We start from the raw sequence: 25,397 nt of genomic DNA, 5'->3' as shown, positions 1-25,397 counted from the left end.
TTGGTGTCGTCCGCCTCGCGAGGCGTGGCCCCTCGCGAGGGTCTTGAGTTGTTGGTGCTGAAGATGGGCCGTACTAGGCCGTCGATGGAGCCACGCCGCGGGCCGCAGGCAGGCAAGTCTAGGTATCCCCATTCCCAGGACGCCGACACCACCTTGTGGTGTAAAACCCTACTCCTTCTTTGTGGTGGATTAGCCTAGTGTTGGCCTTGGGATGAACTAGTACAGTGGAAGAACAACCTTAGGAGGTGTGTTCAAGGGTGAGTGATACGTCCATTTTGCATCATGTTTTCTTACTATTATTTATAATGTTTTTGTCCATAATAATGCTTCTTGGAGTAATTCTAATACATTTTCTCTCATAATTTACAAGGTACACACCAAGAGGGAGAATTCCGGCAGCTGGAAATCTGGACCTGAAAAAGCTATGTCAGGCCACCTATTATGCACATCTCCAAATGAGCTGAAACTTGACGAGGATTTTTTATGGAATATTTAAGAAATATTGGAGCCAATAACTAATAGAGGGGGCCCACCAGGTGGGCACAACCCACCTGGGCGCGCCAGGCCCCCCTGGCGTGCCCTGGTGGGTCGTGGCCTCCTCGGCCCACCTCGGGTGCCCATCTTTTGGTATATAAGTCATTTTGACCTAGAAAAAATAAGGAGGAGGCTTTCTGGACGAAGCGCCGCCATCTCAAGGTGGAACTTAGGCAGGAGCACTTTTTCCCTCTAGTGGAGCGATTCTGCCGAGGGAACTTCCCTCCCGGAGGGGGAAATCCTGGTGATCATTGTCACCAACAACTCTCCCATCTTGGGGAAGGCAATCTCCATCAACATCTTCACGAGCACCATCTCCTCTCAAAACCCTAGTTCATCTCTTGTATTCAGTCTTGTTACCAGAACTATAGATTGTTGCTAGGGGGTGACTAGTAGTGTTGATTACATCTTGTAGTTGATTACTATACGGTTTATTTGGTGGAAGATTATATGTTCAGATCCATTATGCATATTAATACCCCTCTGTTCATGAGCATGTTTATTGTTTGTGAGTAGTTACTTTTGTTCTTGAGGTCACGGGATAAATCATGTTGCAAGTAATCATGTGAATTTGACATGTGTTCGATATTTTGATGGTATGTATGTTGTGATTCCCTTAGTGGTGTCATGTGAACATCGACTACATGACACTTCACCATATTTGGGCCTAAGGGAATGCATTGTGGAGTAGTAAATAGATGGTGGGTTGCGAGAGTGACAGAAACTTAAACCCCGGTTTATGCACTATTCCGTAAGGGACCGATTGGATCCTAGAGTTTAATGCTATGGTTAGAATTTATTCTTAATACTTTTCCCGTAGTTGCGGATGCTTGCGGGAGGGTTAATCATAAGTAGGTGGTTTGCTCAAGTAAGAACAACACCTGAGCACCAGTCCACCCACTTATCAAATTATCAAAGTAGCATACACAAATCAAACCAACATGATGAAAGTGACTAGATGAAATTCCCGTATACCCTCAAGAACGCTTTGCTTATTATAAGAGACCGTTTTGGCCTGTCCTTTTCCTCAAAAGGATTGGGATACCTTGCTGCATACTTGCTACAATTATCGTTACTTGCTTGTTACAAATTGTCTTGCTATCAAACTACCCGCTACATACAATTTCAGCACTTGCGGACAATACCTTACTGAAAACTACTTGTCATTTCCTTCTGCTCCTCGTTGGGTTCGACACTCTCACTTATCAAAAATAGCTACAATTGATCCCCTACACTTTTGGCTCATCAAGGCTATTTTCTGGCGCCGTTGCTATTTACTGGTAAGTGGAATTCGGTAAGGAAACATTTATATAGTGTGCTGAAATTTATTGTCACTAGTTACTATGGAAAACAATCCTTTGAGGGGTTTGTTCGGGGTATCTTCACCTCGTCCGGAACCACAATTAATTGCCCCTCAACCTACTGCACCTACTGAAAATATTGAATATGAAATTACTTCGGGTATGATAGAACAACTGCTAGCTAATCCTTATGTAGGGGATGGAACCGAACATCCTGACTTGCACTTGATACATGTAGAACATATTTGTCGATTGTTTAAGCTTGCAGGTTTACCTAGGGATGAAGTTATGAAAAAGTTTTTTCGTTTATCTTTGATGGGAAAAGCATTGGCATGGTATAGGCTATGCGATGATATTTGATCATGGAATTGGAATCGTTTAAAACTGGAGTTTCACCAAAAAAAATATGCTATGCATCTAGTTCATCGCAGTCGGAATTATATATATATAATTTTTGGCCTCTTGATGGAGAAAGTATCACTCTAGCTTGGGGGAGGCTTAAGTCAATGTTATATTCATGCCCCAATCATGAGCTCTCAAGTGAAATTATTATTCAGAACTTTTATGCTCGGCTTTCTAGTAATGATCAAACCATGCGGGATAATTCTTGTGCTGGTTCTTTTATGAAGAAAACTATTGAATTCCGGTGGCACCTTCTAGAAAGAATTAAACGGAACTCTGAAGATTGTGAACTCGACGAAGGTAAAGAGTTAGGTCTAAAGCTTAAGTATGATTGTGTTAAATCTTTTATGGATACCGATGCTTCTCAAAAGTTTAGCACTAAATATGGACTTGACTCTGAGACATTAGCCTCCTTTTGTGAATCATTTGCTACTCATGTTGAACTCCCTAAAGAGCAATGGCTTAAATATCACCCACCTATTAAATAAGAAATTAAAGAACTGGTACCAGTTAAAGAAGAAACTATTCTCTATTATGTTGATCCAGTTGTTCCCACTGCTTATATTGAGAAACCCCCTTTTCCTGTTAGGATAAAGGAACATGCTAAAGTTGCAACTGTGGTTAACAAAAGCTGTCAGAACACCAAAACCAGAATAACAAATTAGAGTTGAACCTAATATTGCTATGGTTAAAGATCTCTTAGAAGAAGATGTGGATGGGCATGTTATTTACTTCTGTAAAGAAGCTGCTAGAATTGCTAAACCTGATATAAAAGATAAACATAGACCAGTTGTTGGCATGCCTGTCATTTCAGTTAAAATAGGAGATCACTGTTATCATGGTTTATGTGACATGGGTGCTCGTGTGAGTGCTATTCCTTTCAAGTTATATCATGAAATTCGGGAAGGCATAGCACCTACAGAGTTAGAAGACATAGATGTTACTATTAAACTTGCTAATAGAGACACCATATCACCTTGTGGGATTATTAGAGATTTTGAAGTGTTGTGTGGGAAAATAAAATATCCTACTGATTTTCTTGTTCTTGGTACCCCGCAAGATGACTTCCGTCCCATTATGTTTGGTAGACCTTTCTTGAACAGAGTTAATGCTAGGATAGATTGCCAGAAACAAACCCTGGGCGTTAGCTTTGGTGATGAGTCTCATGGGTTTAATTTTTCCAAGTTTAGTAGAAACCATCATGAAAAAGAATTGCCAAGTAAGGATGAATTAACTGGTCCTGCTTCCATTGCGGTGCCACCTACTGATCCTTTAGAACAATACTTGCTAGACCATGAAAATGATTTACATATGCATGAAAGAAATGAAATAGATAATATTTTGTTTGAACGACGTCCTTTGCTTAAACACAATTTGCCTATTGAAACTCCAGGAGGTCCTCCTCCACCTAAAGGTGATCCTGTGTTTGAATTAAAACAATTGCCAGACACTTTGAAATACGCTTATCTTGATGAAAAGAAGATGTGTCCTGTTATTATTAGTGATAACCTTTCAGAACATGAAGAAGAAAGATTATTGGAAGTTCTAAGGAAGCACCGAGCTGCTATTGGATATACCCTTGTTGATTTAAAGGGCATTAGTCCCACTCTATGTCAGCATAAAACTAATATGGAACCTGATGCTAAGCCAGTTGTTGATCATCAACGTCGGTTAAATCCGAAGATGAAAGAGCTGGTAAGAACAGAAATATTAAAACTTCTGGAAGCAGGTATAATTTATCCTATAGCTGATAGTAGATGGGTAAGTCCTATTCGTTGTGTCCCAAAGAAAGGAGGTATTGCTGTTCTTCCTAATGATAAGAATGAACTTATTCCACAGAGAATTGTTACAGGCTATAGAACGGTAATTGATTTCAGAAAATTAAATAAAGCTACTAGAAAAGATCATTACCCTTTGCCTTATATTAATCAAATGCTTGAAAGATTATCTAAGCACACACACTTTTTCTTCCTTGATGGATATTCTGGTTTTTCACAAATACCTGTTTCTCAACCTGATCAAGAAAAGACCACTTTTACTTGTCCTTTTGGAACCTATGCTTATAGATGTATGCCTTTTTGTTTATGTAATGCACCTGCTACCTTTCAAAGATGCATGACTACTATATTCTCTGACTTTTGTGAAAAAATTGTTGAGGTTTTCATGGATGACTTCTCTGTTTATGGGAAGTCTTTTGATGATTGCTTAAGCAACCTTGATCGAGTTCTGCAGAGATGTGAACAAACAAATCTTGTCTTGAATTGGGAGAAGTGGCACTTTATGGTTAATGAAGGCATTGTCTTGGGTCAAAAAATTTCTGAAAAAGGTATTGAAGTGGACAAGGCAAAAGTTGATGCAATTGACAAAATGCCTTGTCCCAAGGACATCAAAGGTATTCGTAGTTTCTTAGGTCATGCTGGTTTCTATAGGAGATTTATCAAAGACTTTTCTAAAATTTCTAGGCCGCTTACTAATCTTTTGCAAAAGGATATTCCTTTTGTCTTTGATGATGATTGTTTTGAATCCTTTGAAACACTCAAGAAAGCTTTAATCACTGTACCTATAGTTCAACCACCTGATTGGAATTTGCCTTTTGAAATTATGTGTGATGCTAGTGATTATGCTATTGGTCCTATTCTAGGACAAAGAGTTGACAATAAATTTAATGTTATTCATTATGCTAGTAAAACTCTAGACAGTGCTCAGAACAATTATGCTACTACTGAAAAGGAATTCTTAGCAGTGGTGTTTGCTTGTGATAAGTTTAGACCTTATATTGTTGATTCTAAAGTAATTGTTCACACAGACCATGGTGCTATTAAATATCTTATCAAAAAGAAAGATGCTGAACCTAGACTTATTCGTTGGGTTCTCTTGTTACAAGAATTTGATTTGCATATTATTGATAGAAAAGGAGCTGAGAACCCCGTAGCTGATAACTTGTCTAGGCTTGAAAATGTTCTTGATGACCCACTTCCTATTGATGATAGTTTTCCTGAAGAGCAGTTAGCTGCAAGAAATGTTGCTAATGGGACTCCTTGGTATGTTGACTATGCTAATTACATTGTTGCTAAATATTTACCACCTAGCTTTACATATCAACAAAAGAAAAAAATTCTATGATTTAAGACATTACTTTTGGGATGACCCACATCTTTATAAAGAAGGAGTAGATGGTATTATTGGATGTTGTGTACCTGAGCATGAACAGGGACAAATCCTACGGAAATGTCACACCAAAGCTTATGGAGGGCATCATGCTGGGGATAGAACCACTCATAAGGTATTGCAGTCTGGATTTTATTGGCCTACTCTCTTCAAGGATGCTCGTAAGTATGTCTCATCTTGTGATGAATGCCAAAGAATAGATAATACTGGTAAGCGTCAAGAAATGGCTATGAACTATTCTCTTGTTGTTGAACCATTTGATGTTTGGGGATTTGATTACATGGGACCTTTTCCTTCCTCTAATGTGTATACACATATTTTTGTTGCTGTTGATTATGTTACTAAATGGGTAGAAGCTATTCCAACTAGTAGTGCTGATCACAACACCTCTATTAAAATGCTTAAGGAAGTTATATTCCCAAGGTTTGGAGTCCCTAGATATTTAATGACTAATGGTGGTTCACACTTTATTCATGGTCCTTTCCGTAAGATGCTTGCCAAGTATGATGTTAACCATAGAATCGCATCACCCTATCATCCTCAGTCTAGTGGTCAAGTTGAACTTAGCAATAGAGAAATAAAATTAATTTTGCAAAATACTGTCAATAGGTCCAGGAAGAATTGGTCTAAGAAATTAGATGATGCACTTTGGGCTTATAGAACAGCATATAAAAATCCTATGGGTATGTCTCCTTATAAAATGGTTTATGGAAAAGCTTGTCATTTGCCTCTTGAGTTAGAACATAAAGCATATTGGGCAGTTAAATAACTCAACTATGATTTCAAACTTGCTTGTGAAAAGAGGTTATTTGATATAAGCTCATTAGATGAATGGAGAACCCAAGCTTATGAAAATGCAAAGTTATTCAAAGAAAAAGTTAAAAGATGGCATGACAAAATAATTCAAAAATGTGAGTTTAAATTCGGAGAATATGTTCTTTTGTACAACTGTCATTTTAGATTCTTTGCAGGGAAGCTCCTCTCGAAATGGGAAGGCCCATATGTCATCGAGGTGGTTTACCGGTCTAGTGCCATCAAAATAAATAATTTCGAAGGCACTCACCCGAAGGTTGTCAACGGGCAACGAATAAAGCATTATATCTCAGGTACGCCTATAAATGTTGAAAGCAATATTATCCAAACTTTGACACCGGAAGAATACATCAAAGAGTCCTTCCGGAACACTCCAGAATCATCAAAATAAGGAGGTACGTAATACGGTATGTAGACGGACCCTGAAAAATCTGCAAAAATATTTTCTGTCAGTTTTGGAATATTTTAGAATTTTGGGAATAAAGAAACTACCATGAAGCGTTCCCTGGTGGGCACAATACAGCAGGGCGCACCAGGCTTGCCTGGCGCGCCTAGGTGGGTTGTGCCCACCTGGGACACCTCCCATACTCCGTTTTTCTTCCATATGCTTGTCCTCCAAGATAAAAAAATCTATATATACTTCCTGAAACTGTTAACCACCGCATTGTGGAGAAAATCCTCTGTTCTCTTTTCTTGCTATTTCTGATCAGATTTGTCAAGCTAGGCATCATGTCTTCCTGCTCCTCCAATCATATGGAAGAAGATGCTTGGCTGGTGAAGATCGAGACGAAGAGGGAGGAGACCACGGACGGTATCAAGGGAGACAAGGGTAAGGAAACTACCATGGATCCATCCCCGGTAGCAACACAAGAACTGTTGGCCGAGGAGGAGGAGGAAGATATCCTTAAACCCTATCTTACTCACCTTACTCCTGCTGAGATTGAAGCTTTTCGTGTCTTTGATGCAGTTCGCATACAAAATAAGTATCTCACTCGCAAAAATATTCTGCATGAAGACCATATCACCTATCTCCAGAGCGTCATCCGTCGGTTGCATGATCTCTTGACCTTCAAAGACGAGATCGCTTCTTCACCATCAAACAAGAACTAAGTATCGAGTATGGGCACTACCCTTGGCTTCCGCCAAGCTTGGGGGAGGTGCCCCGGTATCGTATCATCCCACTATCTGTTTACTTTTACTTATCTTAGTTAAATCTTTTGCTTAGATGAATAAAGTTTAGTTCGACCTTTTCTTCTTTTTATAAGTATTGCTTAGTGATCTATCATTGTAATCATGTGCAAGTTATATAATGAAGCTAGTTTGAGTTTTTACTTTCTTTACTTTCATGTTGCAAATAAAGAAAAGGAATAAGAAAGAAAGAAAAAGAGAAAGGAAATAAATAAAAGAAAGTAAATAAATCAATATGATCATATACTAATCCTATGGTAGGTGATAGCACCACATAAGGAAAAGTATAAGTAAGAAAATTTTATTAGAGGTTGACAAACATAGCATTAGTCAGTTATGCAACTCATGGAAGAATTAATAAGGGAAGGGAAGATTCATATAAAAATATACTATCCTAAAAATCTTTTGTGATTGTGAGCCCTCATCAAAATATTATATGCCAAAATTGTTGACATGGGACAAGGAAGACAACTTAATGGTTAATGTTTGTTTATATTCACATAGAAGTCATATTGTCATAGATCCTTCAACATGTGATGCTTGCCCCTATCTTTCCTAGCCAAAAATTCCGCACTAAGTAGAGATACTACTTGTGCATCCAGAAACCCTTAAACCCAAATCTTTTCAAGTGTCCACAATACCTACCTAGGGATTGAACAAGATCCCTCAAGTAAGTTGTCATCGGTGCAAAAAGGCAATAAAAATTGCTTCTAAATATGTAAGATCATTTAGTGTAAGAGAAAATTGAGCGTAGTACGAACTTGGATGACAAAGAATAAAAGCGACAAACTGCATAATAAAGGTTGTCATTTTAAGGGGCAATACAACGTCACATTCTCTTGCACTAAGGGATTGAGCATGCAAACAAATAAGCGCCTGACAACCTCTGCTTCGCTCTGCGAAGGGCCTATCTTTTACATATGTGTATTTACTTTTATGCAAAGAGTTAAAGTTTTCCTTCTATTCCTTTTTATTTATTCTTTTGGCAAGCATCATGTGGTGAGGAAAGATCTAGGCACATATGTCCAGTTGAATATACATAGCATGAGTTATTATTGTTGACATCACCCTTGAGGTGAGTATGTTAGGAGGCGAAACTATAAGCCCCCATCTTTCTTTGTGTCCGGTTGAAACGTTTTCCTCATGGGTACAAGGTGAGTGTTAGCAATCATAAAAGACTATATGATGGTTGAGTATGTGGACTTGCTTAAGAGCCCTGATACATGACCCTTCCTGAAAAGATGATAAATTGTAGTTGCAAAGTTGACTGAGAACATAGTTTGTTGGTTTCTAATAGAGTTTTTGCTTTATACTTCGATTCTGTGGTGAACCGTTACTTATTCATGGGAAGTATATGATGCAAGTTCTATGATAAAAGTCTTATGTTAAATTTTATTGTTGTTATAATAATCAACATGATGCTTCTATGTCTGTATTTTGTTTTTATCGACACCTCTCTCTCAAAGCATGTGGACATGTTTTCGATTTCGGTTTTCGCTTGAGGACAAGCGAGGTCTAAGCTTGGGGGAGTTGATACGTCCATTTTGCATCATGTTTTCTTACTGTAATTTATAATGTTTTTATCCATAATAATGCTTTTTGCAGTGATTCTAATGCCTTTTCTCTCATAATTTACAAGGTACACACAAAGAGGGAGAATTCCGGCAGCTAGAAATCTGGACCTGAAAAAGGTACGTCATGCCACCTATTCTGCACATATCCAAATGAGCTGAAACTTGACAAGGATTTTTTATGGAATATTTAAGAAATATTGGAGCCAATAACTAACAGAGGGGGGCCACCAGGTGGGCACAACCCACCTGGGCGCGCCAGGCCCCCTTGGCGCGCCCTGGTGGGTTGTGGCCTCCTCGGCCCACCTCCGGTGCCCATATTTTGGTATATAAGTCATTTTGACCTAGAAAAAATAAGGAGGAGGGTCTCGGGACGAAGCGCCGACGTCTTGAGGCAGAACTTGGGCAGGAGCACTTTTGCCCTCCGGCTGAGCGATTCTGTCGGGGGAACATCCCTCCTAGAGGGGGAAATCATTGTCATCATCATCACCAACAACTCTCCCATCTTGGGGAAGGCAATCTCCATTAACATCTTCACCAGCACAATCTCCTCTCAAAACCCTAGTTCATCTCTTGTATTCAATCTTGTTACCGGAACTATAGATTGTTGCTAGGGGGTGACTAGTAGTGTTAAATACATCTTGTAGTTGATTACTATACGGTTTATTTGGTGGCAGATTATATGTTCAGACCCATTATGCATATTAGTACCCCTCTGATCATGAGCATGTTTGTTGTTTGTGAGTAGTTACTTTTGTTCTTGATGTCACAGAATAAATCATGTTGCAAGTAAGCATGTGAGTTTGATATGTGTTCGATATTTTGATGGTATGTATGTTGTGATTCCCTTAGTTGTGTCATGTGAACGTCGACTACATGACACTTCACCATATTTGGGCCTAAGGGAATGCATTGTGGAGTAGTAAATAGATGGTGGGTTGCGAGAGTGATAGAAACTTAAACCCCAGTTTATGCACTATTCCGTAAGGAACCGATTGGATCCTAGAGTTTAATGCTATGGTTGGAATTTTTTCTTAATACTTTTTTCGTAGTTGCGGATGCTTGTTGGAGGATTAATCATAAGTAGGAGGTTTGTTCAAGTAAGAACAGCACCTAAGCACCAGTCCACCCACATATCAAATTATCAAAGTAGCGAACACAAATCAAACCAACATGATGAAAGTGACTAGATGAAATTCCCGTGTACCCTCAAGAACGCTTTGCTTATTATAAGAGATTGTTTTGGCCTGTCCTTTTCCTCAAAAGGATTGTGCTACCTTGCTGCATACTTGATACAATTATCGTTACTTGCTCGTTACAAATTATCTTGCTATCAAACTACCCGCTACTTACAATTTCAGCACTTGCAGACAATACCTTACTAAAAACTACTTGTCATTTCCTTCTGCTCCTTGTTGGTTCGACACTCTTACTTATCGAATAGAGCTACAATTGATCCCCTATACTTGTGGGTCATTAGTGAGCTGGTGGGTGTGAGGATGAACTGGAGCCCATCAGATCCCTCTCTATGGTGGTGGCTACGCTCTATTTATAGTGGCGTTGGTCCACTTCCCAAAATGAAGGCGGGAAGGGATCCCACAACGGCCAAATTCGAAGGGAGACAACTAGTACATCTTATCCTGATGAAAGGTGGTATTCGCCTACAAAGCTTTTGGTCGTGACGCCGTGGTGGGCTCGGCGATGACCTCCGTCATGCCGTCCTGGCGGTCTTGGTCTTGTAGCCTGGAAATGGAAACCTTTAGTTTATTCCTCGGGACTCTGCGCCTGCACTAGCCTCCTTAGCACCAAAGAGGAAACCTACTGCTCTGCGCTTGCTGGTGCCCGCCTGGCCTTGGTCCTCATGGCTTGTGTCATCCGAACCTCACAATGTGAGGGCTTGCATAGAAATATCCGCTCCTCAGGAGCCAGCCTGAGGAGGCCAATCCTTCTGGAGGTCTTGACATCGTCCACCTCGCGAGGCTCTTTTGTTGTCGGTGCTGAAGATGGGCCATACCAGACCATCGATGGAGCCACGCGACGGGCCGCTGGCTGGCATGTCTGGGTACCCCGGTGCCCAGAACGCCCACATCAGATTTGTTAAAATTATGTGTACTTAGGCTTTGTTTTTAATGTTGGTCTTTTGTTAGAGCAATTTTAGGTCAAGTAGCTCTGTTTAATTACTAAGATTGCTCGATTCAGTAAGTGTGGACTGTGTGCCCAAATTAGCAAGCAATGTTAAATTATGCAATGACGTACCCGGGGAAATTTCCACCAAAATTTGAATTATCAAACTCATCCCATGCACGTAAAGCAGAAGAATCATTTGCGATGCACACAATCGTTCAAAGTGAATGGTGTCCAGCGGCACCGCGCGCAAAGTTTCCCTCCACATTTCAAAATTTTTGGTCTACCACCGAAATATCTACCTCCCTTCCCCACCCCCTTTTGTCCCCGACCACAAGTCACATTTCCCCTGTTTCCTCCTTCCTTCCTTCCTAAGCTATAGCCGCTTCCTCGCTTGCTTCCTCGCTCTCGCCGTCTTGCATCCTACCGCCGGGGTCGCCATGGTCTTCTTCAAAGACCTCTCCAGCGGTTCCTTCTCCTCTGGCGACTCCTTCACCACCCGGGTATGCCTCTCTTCTCTCTCTCGTGCTATGACTTGTAATGAAGGATTTTTACCCGGCAGTCGATTTGAGTCATTTATTCCTCTTGTAGCTCCCTAGGACCATCAGTTGCAACGAATGGAGTGGGGCGGCTGAAGATCTGTCTACTCGTTGTCACCATCAATCTCCATGCATGAAGCTAGTTGCGTTTGAATTTGTGGATAGTGGGAGGAAGTTTCTGGCATGTGCAGAGAAGGTTAGACCCTCTTTCGTTGTTACAAATCATTTGTTAGATGTGATTTAGACACTGTCACGGTCCCAACCCATTCATACCACACCTTCAACCAAACGCATCCTAAGATAGTGTCACAGTTTGTACCTAGTATCTAAAAATGTTGCCATCTCATCAGCGGTGCCATTAGAAAATTATTTGACACCGCTTCAGTAGTTTGTGCAGCCAACTTTGGTCCACACATTCGAGCAGCCAAGCAGTAAAATACTAAATCTTTATGGCACGAAGGAACTGGGCATCAGAGCAACTAGGTGCTCTAGAGTCCGGGTCCCTGATTATTTTCCGCTGCATCGGCTCACCTGTGCAGGGCACCGGTGCGAGATGTAGCAATAGTTGTCTTTACACCGGTTTTGGCATACATAGTGGACGGCCTTAGTGCTATTAGTTCTATGTTACTAAATTTGTGCATGTACACACCTGTTAATATCAATTTGTTGTCATCCAAACACTATCGCTATGTTGTATCAGTTATATTTACCTTCCTCATAAAATGTTCAATTTGTTATTTATAGTACATGAGTAAGAACTTGTAGTGTGGTTGTAGTTAACTAGTAAAGTGGCCCGCCCGATGTGCTAGCTAGATTTTATAAAGTTTTATTAGAAGTATTTCTATTTTGTTTTATGTAAAGAAATTTCGAACCATATTTGCTCACATTTATAAAGATGAGCCCTTTGCAATCATAATTTTGTCTTAGCTATGTTCGGTTTCCTCATTGATATATAAATAAGTGTATTATGCAGTTCATGTATCTGCTTGACCTGGTCTTATGTTTAACCTTGTCTGTCTAATTGACTATGAATGCCTTAAGGAACTTTTTTTTTATTTTTTAGATTTGTTATATGAAGTAAACGAGAATTTACGTACATATATACACTAATTTTGGTTTTGTTAGGGCATCTCTGAAGGAGACCCTCAAAGCTCCGTTATATTTTGTGGTGTCTGAATCGTTTGTGTCAACTTTTTTTATTCAGTGGGGACCTCCATCGGTCCGCGAAATGGTCTGGGCATCCGTTTTTCAGCAAATCCGGTGTCCGGTCATCCATTTGACCAACAAAAAGCCACCATGTAGTCCTTATGTCTTTTCTCTCTCCACGCATGCATGGTCCCCTCTCCTCTCTCTCCTCCCAATCGGACAAATAAAAATTAATTTTTAAAAATGGTTGAATTGGCTCTCTTTCGTATCATGTTCGCGGACCATGTCCAAACATAGTAACAGACTATACCGGAGTCATTTGCGGATCGGCTATGGAGATGCCCTTACTTCCTTCTTCCATGTATATAGGGCCTAATGTGTTTTCCAAGGCAAATTTTGACCACATGTTAGAGCAATAATATGTGACATGCAATTTACGTAAAGCACACCATCAAATTCGTACATGGAAAGAGCTTCTAATGATATAATTTTCGCATTATACATCTCATGTATTGTTAGTATATCAATAGTGAAAGGCAACCTCAAAACATGTATTATGTCCTGTATATATGTTATATATATGTATGTATGTACATATATAGGGTGGGACTATTTAGAAACCCCCCTCTAGAGTTCCTAAATAAGCTTATTTAGGAATCACCCCCTCCTAACATGTTTCATTTCCCGAAGGGAGCGAGTGAGGGAGCGAGCGGCGCGGTAGCGACGCAAGGGAGCGAGCGAGCTTAGGTACGCAATAAACGGTTCAAAAATTACGATAAAAAATTAGTGCGGAAAAACGGTACCAGAAAAAGTCCGCTCAGCAGTTAACTAGTATATGACGCACAGTTAGCTTATCTGTTTTCGAGCAGTTAGGAATGGTTCCTGAATAGCTTATTTAGGAATGGATCCAGTGGAGGCCCTGCGCCCTGCCGCACACCTCCCCCTTTCCAGTCGACAGCCACGGCCACATCTCCAGTGCCTCTTCACCGGGCGACGAGAAAAGCACTTGTCGTTCCCCCTCCTTTCCTCGTGTAGGTGCTGGTCGCGGTTACCCATGGCCGTTGCAGCAGTTACCAGATAGGTAGGCGGGAGGGGCCAGTTGGGTGGCTCACACGGGGGAGGTTGCTGGTGGCGGCACACTGACGGGGTGGGCCGGGGTGGCGCACTGGCAGCCATCATCGCTAGGGACTTAGCGCCGGCTCTCCCACCTGAAAACTCCATCACCTCCTCTGCTCCACCCATCTCTTCCTTTGCCATCGGCCGGGGTGACCTGATTCATGGCAAGCACGGCCGGATCTACTCCAACGTAGCTATCCACCAGTGCTCTCCTCCAATGCAGTTAGTGAACTAAAACTGTAGCAGTTGACTTGTGCTTAGATTAGCAGTTGACTTAACTTGAACACTTAACTGCCATGCGCACTCGAGCAGTTAGCGTGACCTTGGCAAAAAAAAGAACGAAAGAAAAAAAATTGATATCTTCACTCAAGCAGTTCACTAGTTCTTAACTGCCGCAGTCCCGGCAGTTAGATATTTCAGGCCCCGCAATTGGAATGACCCAGGGATAAAAATAAAAAATAAAAAAATTGGTACCTTCAGTCCTGGAGTTAACTTGTTGTTAACTGCTGCAATCCCCGACAATTAGCTATTTGAATACCGGCAGTTAGCTTGGTCCGGGAAAAACCAGGAAAAAACAAAAAAAAGTGGGCAAAAAATAACATTCTAATGAGAGGATTCAGTTTGTTTGCCAAGCCCCTTCTTGCGTGAGGTACAAAAAAATATTTTTAACCCCGGCAGTTAACTTGGTGTTAACTGCCGCAATCCCAGGCAGTTAGCTATTTTACTCCCGGCCGTTAGCTTGAACCGGGCAAAAAACAAAAACAAGTATTTTCAATCCTGACAGTTAACTATCGGAGTCTTGACAGTTAGCTATTCTAGTCCCGGCGGTTAACATGAACAAGGAAAAATAGAAAAAAAGAATTAAAAACAAAAGAAGCAAAAAAAGTATTCTGAGGCATTGCAGTTAGCTTGCTCATCGCGCGCATTTAGGTATTTCATACCCGCAGTTAGCTTGACCCAATCAAAAAACAAAACAACATTTTCAGTCCCGCAGTTAACTTGGTGCTAACTGTTGTGATTCCTAGCAGTTAGCTATTTCACTCCCGAAAGTTAACTTCACGTGATGATAAAAGTATAGAAGAAAAAAAACAATTTTCTTCAGTCTCAGCAGTTAGCCTACCAGCATATGTCAGTTAGCTATTCCACGTGAGCAGTTAGCGTGTTTTGTAGCATTTCCGGCAAAAAATGTCGAAAATGATGTTGGTTTTTTGAAAACTGCTTTTAAAATGTAGCAAATCCGAAAACATGTTATATATGCCAAAGTTTGGGTTAATCGGTACCTTTCAAATGGTGTATCATACGCATCATTCCGACAAAAGCTTTGAAAATTCCTTTCACAAGAACATTGAAAACTCCTTTGATGGATTTTCAATTTTTTGTATTTTCTTTAAAAACCGGATCGATTTTGGGAAAACGACCAAAATGAGTTTTTTGCTCCTTCTCAATAGCTATCCAAAGGTATATCAGTTGCATCAATCCGATTAGCAGTTAAATAATTACGACCCAAAAACCAGTGCGAAAAAGATGCTAGAAAAAGTCCGCTCTGCAGTTAACTAGTATAGTTTGCATAGTTAGCTGTCTGTTCTCGTGCAGTTAGGAACGGTTCCTAAATAGGTTATTCAGGAATGGGTTGCGGAATAGCTCAGATGTATATATATATATATATATATATATATATATATATATATATATATATATATATATAGGGATTGACTATTCGTCACCCTGGGTGAGGAATAGTTATCCTTCACCCACCTCTATTTTATCATCTATGCACCGTAATTTTACGTTTCATAAATTTTGTCTTATTTTAGACATAAAAAAAGAACGGAAGAAAACCTACACTCGTCGTAATGTTTTTTTTATGTTATGTAAAATTACAAATGTAAAAGTATAGTGTAAAATGTACATAAAATACAATTTTTGACCTATATTTTTTTGTTATGCCCAATTTTATGCAGTAAATCAATATGAATGTAAGGATGAAGAATAACTTATTCTGCACCCTGGGTGATGAATAGTAACACTATATATATATATATATATATATATATATATACAGCCGGTCTATTCTTCTAATATTAGCAGAATAACTATTCTGATAACACTTCTGCACTGCACGCTCTACAGAAGCGAACTGCATCATCTTTACGTTGGGCACTGCAATGCTTCATGGGAGAACTGCTTCATTTTCTGGTGTTCCGCCCGCGTTTTCTGTGTGGAATCGGGTGTTGCAGGATGATTTGGTGTGTCTCTGCATCTCATTTGACCTTTATTCGTTCTAATTTACAGGAAAATCTACTAGAGTGCTTGCAAATCGAGGGATTTGGCGGACGAGCTTTCTCTGTTCTTTCGTGTTCGTGTCAGATGCGACTTTTTTTTTTGCTCGGATGTTGTTTGTTAGTAGGAATTCTTTGATTGCTTTTGTTTTAATCGGTCCGTTCACTCTACAATTTGTTAATTTTTAGGAGTTAGTTTTCAATTCCTGTGAATTTGATTGTGTGGGCGGGTGAGCTTCGTCCGCTCCTCTGTTCTTGTTGATTTTTTGGATTTTGTGCGTCCATGGGTGTTTGAATCTTGTAATTACTGTTGCTATATGTTTGAATTCATTGTATTGCAGGTATAATCGTCATTTTTTGAATTGCAATTTTTAAATGAAAGCTAATGCTGTTCGTCCAGTTGTCGTGTCTTCCATGTAATTTTTTGCGGGGGTATTTTTCGATAGTTTAGTGGTTGGACAATTTTTAGGCGAGTTATGGAAGTGCGAGTGAATTGACACCTCTGTTAGTCTACCACATGTCTGGATTTCTACTGCTTTAATTTTATTTGTTGTAGTTGTGGCATACGTTGTAGTACACTGCATTTTCGTTAGTAGTGTACTTCATTGTAGCTGCATTACAGTGGTTATGGCAGCTTATGAGATTTCTCTTTTCTTAAACTGCATTCTATGTTCTAGAGGACGGCATAATATGCACTTTCGTACTACATTAGCAGTATGGTTAATGTTCTATTCTGCTATTAGAATGGATGGTCCATTATATGCTTGTGTTAGCTGAATAGTTATTATAACAATTTTTTTGAACTGCATACTATCAGAATTGTTATTGAGCATCATATGTTAACTGCAAAACTACTTTTTTTTTATTTTTAGGACCACACTATGTGTTTGAGGGAACTACATTACTGCCAGCAGCAACTTGTCTAAAAAGGATGATAAAATGAAGTACACCATAAGCAAAGCATTAGAAATATGGAACTGATGGCTTGCTTCATATTAGACAGCCTAGAGTGCAAATATTGTAAACTTGAGGGAGTCTTCTTCTTTGTAGAAAAACACCATGGCCACTTCTCCGACCTCAAAGCCATTCTGGGAGACAAAATCTTTCCAACGAGTAGTTATGTTGATGCAGTCTTCAGAGTCGATGTGGTAGTCAGCTTGCATGTCTGCATACCCATTCCTGTGTTGTGTCTCCAAAGTAACCTTCCCTGAACTCGGAGCAGGAAATTTTATTGTGGATGGCAGTTTCTGCATTTTGGAATGGGTGGAAAAAGAATTTTATAAGTAGACAGCAAATGTTTTTCTTTATACTTAGGATGGTCAGTTTATGTTGACTTAAATACTTACAAATATATGACTACTATTTTCTAAAGTAGTTGCAATGTATGAACAAACTTATATACGGAATTGGCCTCTAGTTTTACTAGGATATATATTATACTGCAACATGCTTGTACAACAGGGTCAGTTACAGTGTACTTCGCCATCGTGTTAAGAGAACTGCAACGCTGATCTACTCACCCTCTTTTTTGTTCGTGTGTTGGGGTTCTGATCTAACTAGTGTCGATATCCGGTGTGGTACTGGAGAAAAATAAGTGGAAGCATCTAGTCTTAATAGCTAACAAATCTGAACAACAATACAAATTCTGTTTTGTATTTGTTGACACTACTGAACAAATTGATTGCACTATATATTCAGATGTGGATTTGCAGCCTAGATTATGTGGAAAATTGTGGGGGGAAAAGCATACCAACTTTCCTGCAGATCTGCGGTTGTGAGGCGATGAAGAAATGGCGCCCGAAACCCCCTGTTGGGTATCATCAGGCACCCGAGCATGCTGCGCCACTCGGTGTTGGTGAGCTCTAGACCTTCTGTGTACACGCATGTGTCCGCTACCGGCGCCATCCTTGCCAAACACCAGCACTTACAGTCCATGGCGGGTTCAGTGGAATTTGAGAGAAGAGCTAGGGATGGGATGAACCCTATATCTACGATTTGAAGAAAAAGAGGAACGGGGGGAGGACTTTTGTTAGTCTGGAGCACAAATGGATACGTTTTTATGCAACCAATTGAGCAACGGAAGTAATAAATGTTCTGGTTGGTGTTAGGTGGTGGATTGGTTCTGAGTCAGTGTACGTGAATGCATTTGAGAAGCAACAGGACTGCTTACTTGAAAAAGCGTACTGCATTGTCATATCACGACGAACTGCGGAGCGCAAGGTTGGGCCTGTGTCTGTGGAGTGGTATGTGGGATTTTGTTTTTAATTTTCTATAGCCTCTCTTTTGTCTGTTGGGCCTGTGTTCAGGGAGGGAAGACACATTGGGCCCAAGTCTACCTATGAGCATGGCTGGTTCCCGGTGCCTTTTGTGTGCGGCCTAATGTTTAGTCCCACCTCGCCCGCGGAAAGAGCGCCTGACCTGTTTATAAGCGCTGGCGAGGCAGCCATATCGAACTCCTCTCTTTACTTATTTGGGCGCCTATACACGGCGTTCGCTCCTCTATGCTCTCTGACCTGTGGGCCCATGTGTGCCCGGCCCCATGCATCGTGGCTCAGAACGACTCGCCTGGTGTGGGCGTAGATCTACTACGAGACTGGCTGGGGCCGGTTGCACCTGGGCGGTCAATTTTTTTAACATTTTCTCTCATGTATTTTTTCCAATGTAGGGGCGTGCACTGCTTAGTAAATCATCCGTGCACTGCATTGATCAAGGTTCCGTACTGCATGTGCACGTATTCCGTACTACATGTACAGTTCTCATTTTGTTTTCGTGTTTTTGCTCTTATGTATTCTTTTTTCAAACGTAGGGGCGTGCACTGCTTAGTAAATCATCTGTGCACTGCATTGATTATGTTTCTGTACGGCATGTTCACATATTCCGCACTACATATACAGGTCACATTTTTTCTTTTTGTGTTTTTGCTCTTATGTATTCTTTTTTTCAAATTTAGGGGCGTGCACTGCTTTGTTTGGTATGTGTAAACTTCATTCGATAGAGTCCGTACTGCATTTGTACACATTTTGCACTGCATGCGTCCTATTTGCACACTGCATCTTCGTCCGTTTTGTGCACTGCTCGAATCTAATGATACATAAGCAAACAACAGAAAACAAATTATCACAAGCATTCTGTATGACAAGTTCATCGTCAGCAAACTAAGTTCAATAGAAAGCAATCTAACATAATCAACGTTCATCATTACAAGCGATTCTGCATGACAAGCAAACTAAGTTCAGCAAAAGCAAATGATCACAAGCAAACTAACGATACATAAGAAAACAATATAAAGCAAATTTGATGATAATTCTAAAACGACGCTAGGATTGTTGGCTCTTGGCCGCCACCATCTTCTTCTTCACCAGTTAGCGTCTCCCCATACCCAGCTGCTCCTGGCGCGCTTCTTGGGGGGCTCCTCCTTCTCCAGCTTTGCACAGCGAAGCCCGTCTTGGGTAAGGGTGATGCGGTTCCATATCTTGTACGCTGCGTAGGCGTCCTTTGCCGCGTACTCAATGTGCCTCATGGATAGAGGCAGGGTGGCCTAGCGCTTGTGTTCGTCGTCGGTGATCTTCTTCTTCATATTGTTGTAGTAGTCGTCGATGAGCATGCCGGAGACGTCTCCAAGGGAGTCCAACTCCTTGGTTGCCTCGGGCACCCTCCACTCTTTCTGGATGTCGACAAAGTTGGCGACCTCCAGATTGACGCGCTCTAGCCTGGTTTTGTCGCCGTCGATGGAGAAGCCTGCAAAGGTGTACCTGGGGTCGGCGAGGAAGTTGTCGAAGACGGTGCACCTTTCAGCGGCACTCAGTTGGAAGAGCAGCACCGGCTGAGTCTTGCCGATGGAGAGTTGGCAGAGGGCGGGTTTCTGCGTCGCTTCAGGCTCGTTGTTGTACTCGAGATCAATGCCGACGATCTTGTGGGGCTGGAGGCTGAGGTGGCGCTCGTACTGCGCGAGGAAGATGGCCATATTCTTCTTGTCGTTGGTGTGGATGACGTGCAACTTGGTCTTGCTGTGGGCCTCCATGCCCTTGTACTCGTCGCTGAACGCCATCGCCGGTAGTAGGGCTTGGTGTTTTCTGTGGAGATCGATGTGATGGAGCGATTTGGTGGCAGCGCAATGGATACTTGTGTTGTTGTGGATGAGAAGGCCTTTGGCAGGGGTCTGAATTTAAGGGGAGGGCGCGGGGTGGGATGGCCGCATCAGATGAACTCCATGATCTCGCTAACGATGCGGTTGTGCAGATCGTAGGTTAGTGTTGCGTCTGTGATCGTGGGCTGGTGGCGATGGAACCGCTCAGATTGGGTGGTTGTATGCGAATGTGGTTTTTTTAACGTGGTTTTATTTTATTTTTCATCACTAAATTTTTTAACCACCACTTTCTGTGCGAACGGGCATTTGTCACATTTATATGTATCCTGCGTGTTAACGGAACTGCATTGGTTATCGTTGTGCACTTCATCGTCTACAAAAGAGAACTGCATTTTGTCTACAGCTGCGTACTTCACCGTTTTTTGCGTGTCCTTGCTGCAGCCTCTGAAAAAAGTACAATGTATTCCGCAATTTAATGAGTTTTTCGCTGTCTCTAGACCGTGTATTTATTCATGTAGGTAGTCCAAAACTGGATTGCTATACCGTACTGCTTCGTGTAATCAAATGCACAGCATTTTTCTAGAGCTGCGTACTTCATCTGTTTTTGCGTGTACTTACTGGAGTCCCTGGTACGGAGGGGTAGGGGGGTTGGCCCCCTTTTTTTGTGGCACTTATTTGAAGGTAGACTTTTTTCGGATGCGTTTTCTTAACACGCGCATTGTTTTTTATTTTAACTTGTTTTACGAACTGCATGTATTTTATTTTATTTTACCATGTGAACTTCATTGTTCTTCGTAGAGAATTGCATCATGTGCGTTTTGATGTAGTCTGTCATATTTCAGCCGGGCCGTTTTTGGGCCGGCCCATTTTATGTGGCCCTTTGCCACACGCGGGCCTCCTACGTGTCCCGCCCACGCGATCCCACCGCTCCGCTGACACGGAGAGAGACCGAGAACAATCCCCTCTCTCTTGCAGTTTCTCCCGAGGCATCTCTCCCTCGAGCAAAACCGCCGTCGCCCGCAGCAACCGCGGTCGCCCGAGGAACCGCCGCCCTCAAGAGAGTCCTTATTCCCGCATTCCGCGTCGCCGTCTGCTCCGCGAGTCCTTGCCGCTGCGCTTCCGCAACCCTTTCCTCTCTGTTCCCGTCGCCGCCCCTCCCCCCACCCCCCCCCCCCCGCCGCCGCTGGTGTTCATCCCCTTTTTTGTGGTACATTCCGCTTGGCCTCGGTCTTGATCGTCCCCTCATCTAATTTTTCCGTAGTTAGGCGATTTTATCTCGATTTGAAGTCGATACTTGTGTGTGCTCTGTAGGCAGAGCAAGGTGGATCTAGGGTTTCATCAGATACTCGTGTGTGTTGCTTATATCTGTCACTTCGTCCTTGTTCTACAGGCAAATGCCATGTCTTCCCCGAGCAGAGTGGGAGGAGGAGTTCAGGGTATGTGGAGTGCTTATTTTTGGCTTTGTTTTTTTGTTTGATGTTTATGTAGTTTCCTAATTCATCCTGCATATTTGTTTATGCTTTGTTAGTTGTCAGCATTCGTTTGCATTATTTTGTCATGTGATGTTTTGTAATTACATTCTGTGGTTTTTTTTAATCCAGTAGGTGATTGCAGTGCTCATAATGATACACTAATTGGCTCTCGTTGTCCTGGTGGTAAGGATCATGGTTGCAAGGGAGGACATCAAGTCAATTCGCCGATTGAATCTTCTCCCATAAGTGTGGCCCCTCCTTCTGGTATGTGAATGCTTTGTTTATTTTCGTGTATGCTGGTTACTTGATGTTGTACAAATTGGTGTTGCCTTGCTGTATCTAGTCCGGCATTTTGTTGGGAACAAACATGAAGTTAGTGTATGCAACACTATATTTATTTGTATATGTGAACTCCACTATATGAATGTGTGAACTGCATTGTTGTTTTACTCAAGTTTTTTGCACAATGCATTAATCTTTATTTTTAGCTTATGATTGGAGCACTGCATTTATATGTCGAAGTGTACTGCATTTGTTCTTTTTGTGCACTTTTTAACGACCATAGTCAAACTTCATTTTGACACAGTGTCTGTTTTCCATGCTGGGGTGCCTGGGTTCGAGGAGGTTACTCAATTGATTGACCATTATTTTGCAAAGGGTAATGTTGGTGTGAGCTTTGACCAGAGACGTCTCGTCTTGTATGAAACACAATCGCAGTCTGTTGACGGTCCAGAGGAAGTTACACGGGATTGGATGGTCTCGGAATAGCTTCGTGAATATGAGTTGAAGCAAAGCAATAAGAAGTTGAGGTTTGAAAGTGACTCAAAAGAGTTTGCGGAGAAGGAGAAGTAGAGGAGAGCTGTAGATGGTGCCAAGGGTGCCAAATTTGCCAAGGTGAAGGAGCCTGCTTTGTAGAAGAAGAGGCCGAGTACTATTGCCAAGGAAGGTGGTACACCTCGGCGGAGTCCACGTGTTGCTGGCATGAACAAGAATCTTGGCAAGAGAACTCCTGAAGCTGGTGGAAAGGATCCTCAGCGCAAGCGACTACATGTCACTGAAGGTCCCAACTCTGATGATGACGACTTTGTGCTTGCTGATTTTGTGAGGGATGTTCATACTGGTAGACGCAAAGACCGCGGTTCATCTAAGAGTCTACCCAAGTGTGCCCGTGATGATGTCGATGAAGATGTTGGTGCTGACTCCGGCGAGGAGGCGGATGTTGTTCCAAAGGTTTGTTGAAGTGGACTACATTTGTTTCTTTCATTGTTATTCTATCTGTGTTTTCTTTGTCTTTTTTTATGGCTAATCTTCTAATGTGGACTGCATTTCCCTCTACACAGAGGAAGAAGTCTAGTAAGAGCAATGCAACTGAAGATGATGCTTAGGCTGATGATTCTCGATTTAATAAGACCGTACGTTTGTCCCTTCCCACTGTTTGGAAGGCCGCTGCTTTGTTGAAAGAGGCACACTGTAGTCATGTTCGGGATGCTGGATTCGGTATTGTCTTTGAACTGACAGTAAAGAAAAATGTGTCGCGCATTCTTATGTGCTATCTGATGGGAGTGATTGACCCTGCCACCATGATAATGGACTTTGGGAATGGAAGGGTTCTTCGAATCAATCGTGATGCAGTTCATCACATTTTTGATTTACCTATGGGATGTCACACTGCACCCATGCCTGCTGCCAGCGGCCATGATGACTCGTTGACTGCCCTCAAGGATGAGCTTGGCTTTAACCTTTAAAAAGTATAGGTGTCAAGGACTTGCTTGAGAAGTTGAAGGTGTTGGTGGAGGAATATGATCATGTGATTGTTGACCTTGTTGTGAAGGTGTTCTTCCTGATACTTTACCAGAATTTGCTGTGCCCTGGTCCTCAGTTCGTTTGGGTAGAGTTGCTGCAATGGTAGAGAACATGGATTATGCGGCTATGGCGCAGATGGACTTTTGCCAGCTTATTGTTGATGAGTTGCAAGCAGCTGTGGTGAGGTGGCAAACAGAAGGCAGCAAGCAGAATTGTGCAGAGGGTTGTGCCATTGTCCCCCTGATTATGTATCTTGACTGCTTAAAGCTTCGCAAATTTTCAGTTATGCACACGTTGACGCCACGTGCGTCATACCTGACGACCAAGGACCTGATGAAGTTATACAATGAGGATGTGCTTGTGAAGAAAAAAAGATTTACTTGGAAACTTACAAATTTGGGAAGCTACCGGTTAGTGCATCTGAGTTTTTAATATCAGATTTATTAAAAAAAAAGGTGCAGCCATTATAAATCTGAACTTTTCTAGTACTCACATGTGTACTTCTCTTTGTTTATTGTCTTTTTTTGCAGTGGAAGGCATCATGTGATATTGTGTACAACCGTCCTGTTGTAGTTGTATGCGGCAGCACTGATGCGGGGCCTAGCACTCATGCTAGGTTTTATGAGCCTATCTGTAGCCTGCTTCCTGCCTGTGATGATGAGGTGCCGCATACTCGTGGTTTCACGGCTCGACAGATGTTTGATAATAGAAGCTCTTCTAAACAGACATTTGTTGGCGGCAAAAAACACGAGGAGATTGATGAGCTTCTTTTGAAGGTTTTGAAGTTGACTGAAGATTTGCCAACCTCTGGTGACAGGTTGAGGACAGTTGCTAGTTTTTCCTGTTGGCCATGGCCCACGAGATGAAGATATTGTTGCTGCTCACAATTTCAATTGTGGCGTGATTGAAAGCTTGAAGATTGCAGTGACGAATGTTCGGTCTTCGTATGCTCAGTTGAGACATTCACAGGAGGAAAAATGCAGTCGGTATGAGAAGGATGTTGGGCATATTTTGGATGAAATGAACCATCAGGATGCTGGCGTTGGCGCTTATAATGTATGTTCTAGGTTTTTTGTGGCTTTGAACCTGTTTTGTGTATTATGTGGACTACTCTTCACTATTTTTCTTTTTTGTGATAGGCTGGAGTGGAATCTTCTGGTGTCCATGGATCGAGGGACGATGGAATTGGTCAAGTACAAGTACTTCTGCCATGTCTGTTCTGCCATGCATCCCTCTTCTTGAACTTGCGAACTTGCATTTGTTGCTTTCCGTTTTATTGTATTTTTTGTGTACTTCACAGTTGTAAAGTGTGTACTGCTTGTGATTGTTGAAGTTTTTTCTTTTTTGGTCGTTACCATCTTATTTTTGGTTTTGGTTTGTTCTATGCCGGTAGACTAGTGTTGCTGCTTGTGATGTGCACAAAGAGTCCAACGATGGCTCTGGGAAGGATGAGGTCTTGGCTGATGCATCGTCCCCTTCGGATGTTGTAGCTGATAAGGTATAGTTGTATTACTTTTTCTGTTAGTGGGTTGTAATGTAATTTGTTGTTGTTGTTGTTATAAACTTGATGTACGCTATTATGTTCACTCATATGCATTTTCATTTACATATGTGAGCTGCAATAGTTTTACACGTGTGAGCTTCATTCTTTGACAGAAGTGAACTGTAGTTCTTTTCGCATGCGTGGTCTATAGTCTTTTACATACGTAAGCTTCAGTATTTAATATAACTAAACTGCAACGTTTGACAAAGTGAACTACAGTTCTTTTTTACGTATATGTGGGATGCAGTTGTAGTTGTTTTGACACATGTGGGTTGTAGTTGTTTTGCATATATGGACCGCTGTTGTTCTGC

At 41.6% G+C, this 25,397-nt stretch overlaps 1 protein-coding gene across 1 annotated transcript; it reads right to left on the bottom strand.

Annotated features, from left to right (window-relative positions):
• Positions 1–19,719: 19,719 nt before the first annotated feature.
• Positions 19,720–20,229, bottom strand: LOC141021739 (uncharacterized). The gene has a single exon (XM_073497597.1). It carries the CDS (start codon positions 20,227–20,229, stop codon positions 19,720–19,722), a length of 510 nt encoding a protein of 169 aa, XP_073353698.1.
• Between the last annotated feature and the right edge of the window lie 5,168 nt (positions 20,230–25,397).

Source organism: Aegilops tauschii, chromosome 4 (assembly GCF_002575655.3).
Source record: "Aegilops tauschii subsp. strangulata cultivar AL8/78 chromosome 4, Aet v6.0, whole genome shotgun sequence".
Taxonomy (NCBI): Eukaryota; Viridiplantae; Streptophyta; class Magnoliopsida; order Poales; family Poaceae; genus Aegilops; species Aegilops tauschii.
The sequence above is the reverse complement of the archived record's forward strand: the minus strand, read 5'-3'. Positions and strand labels throughout refer to the sequence as shown.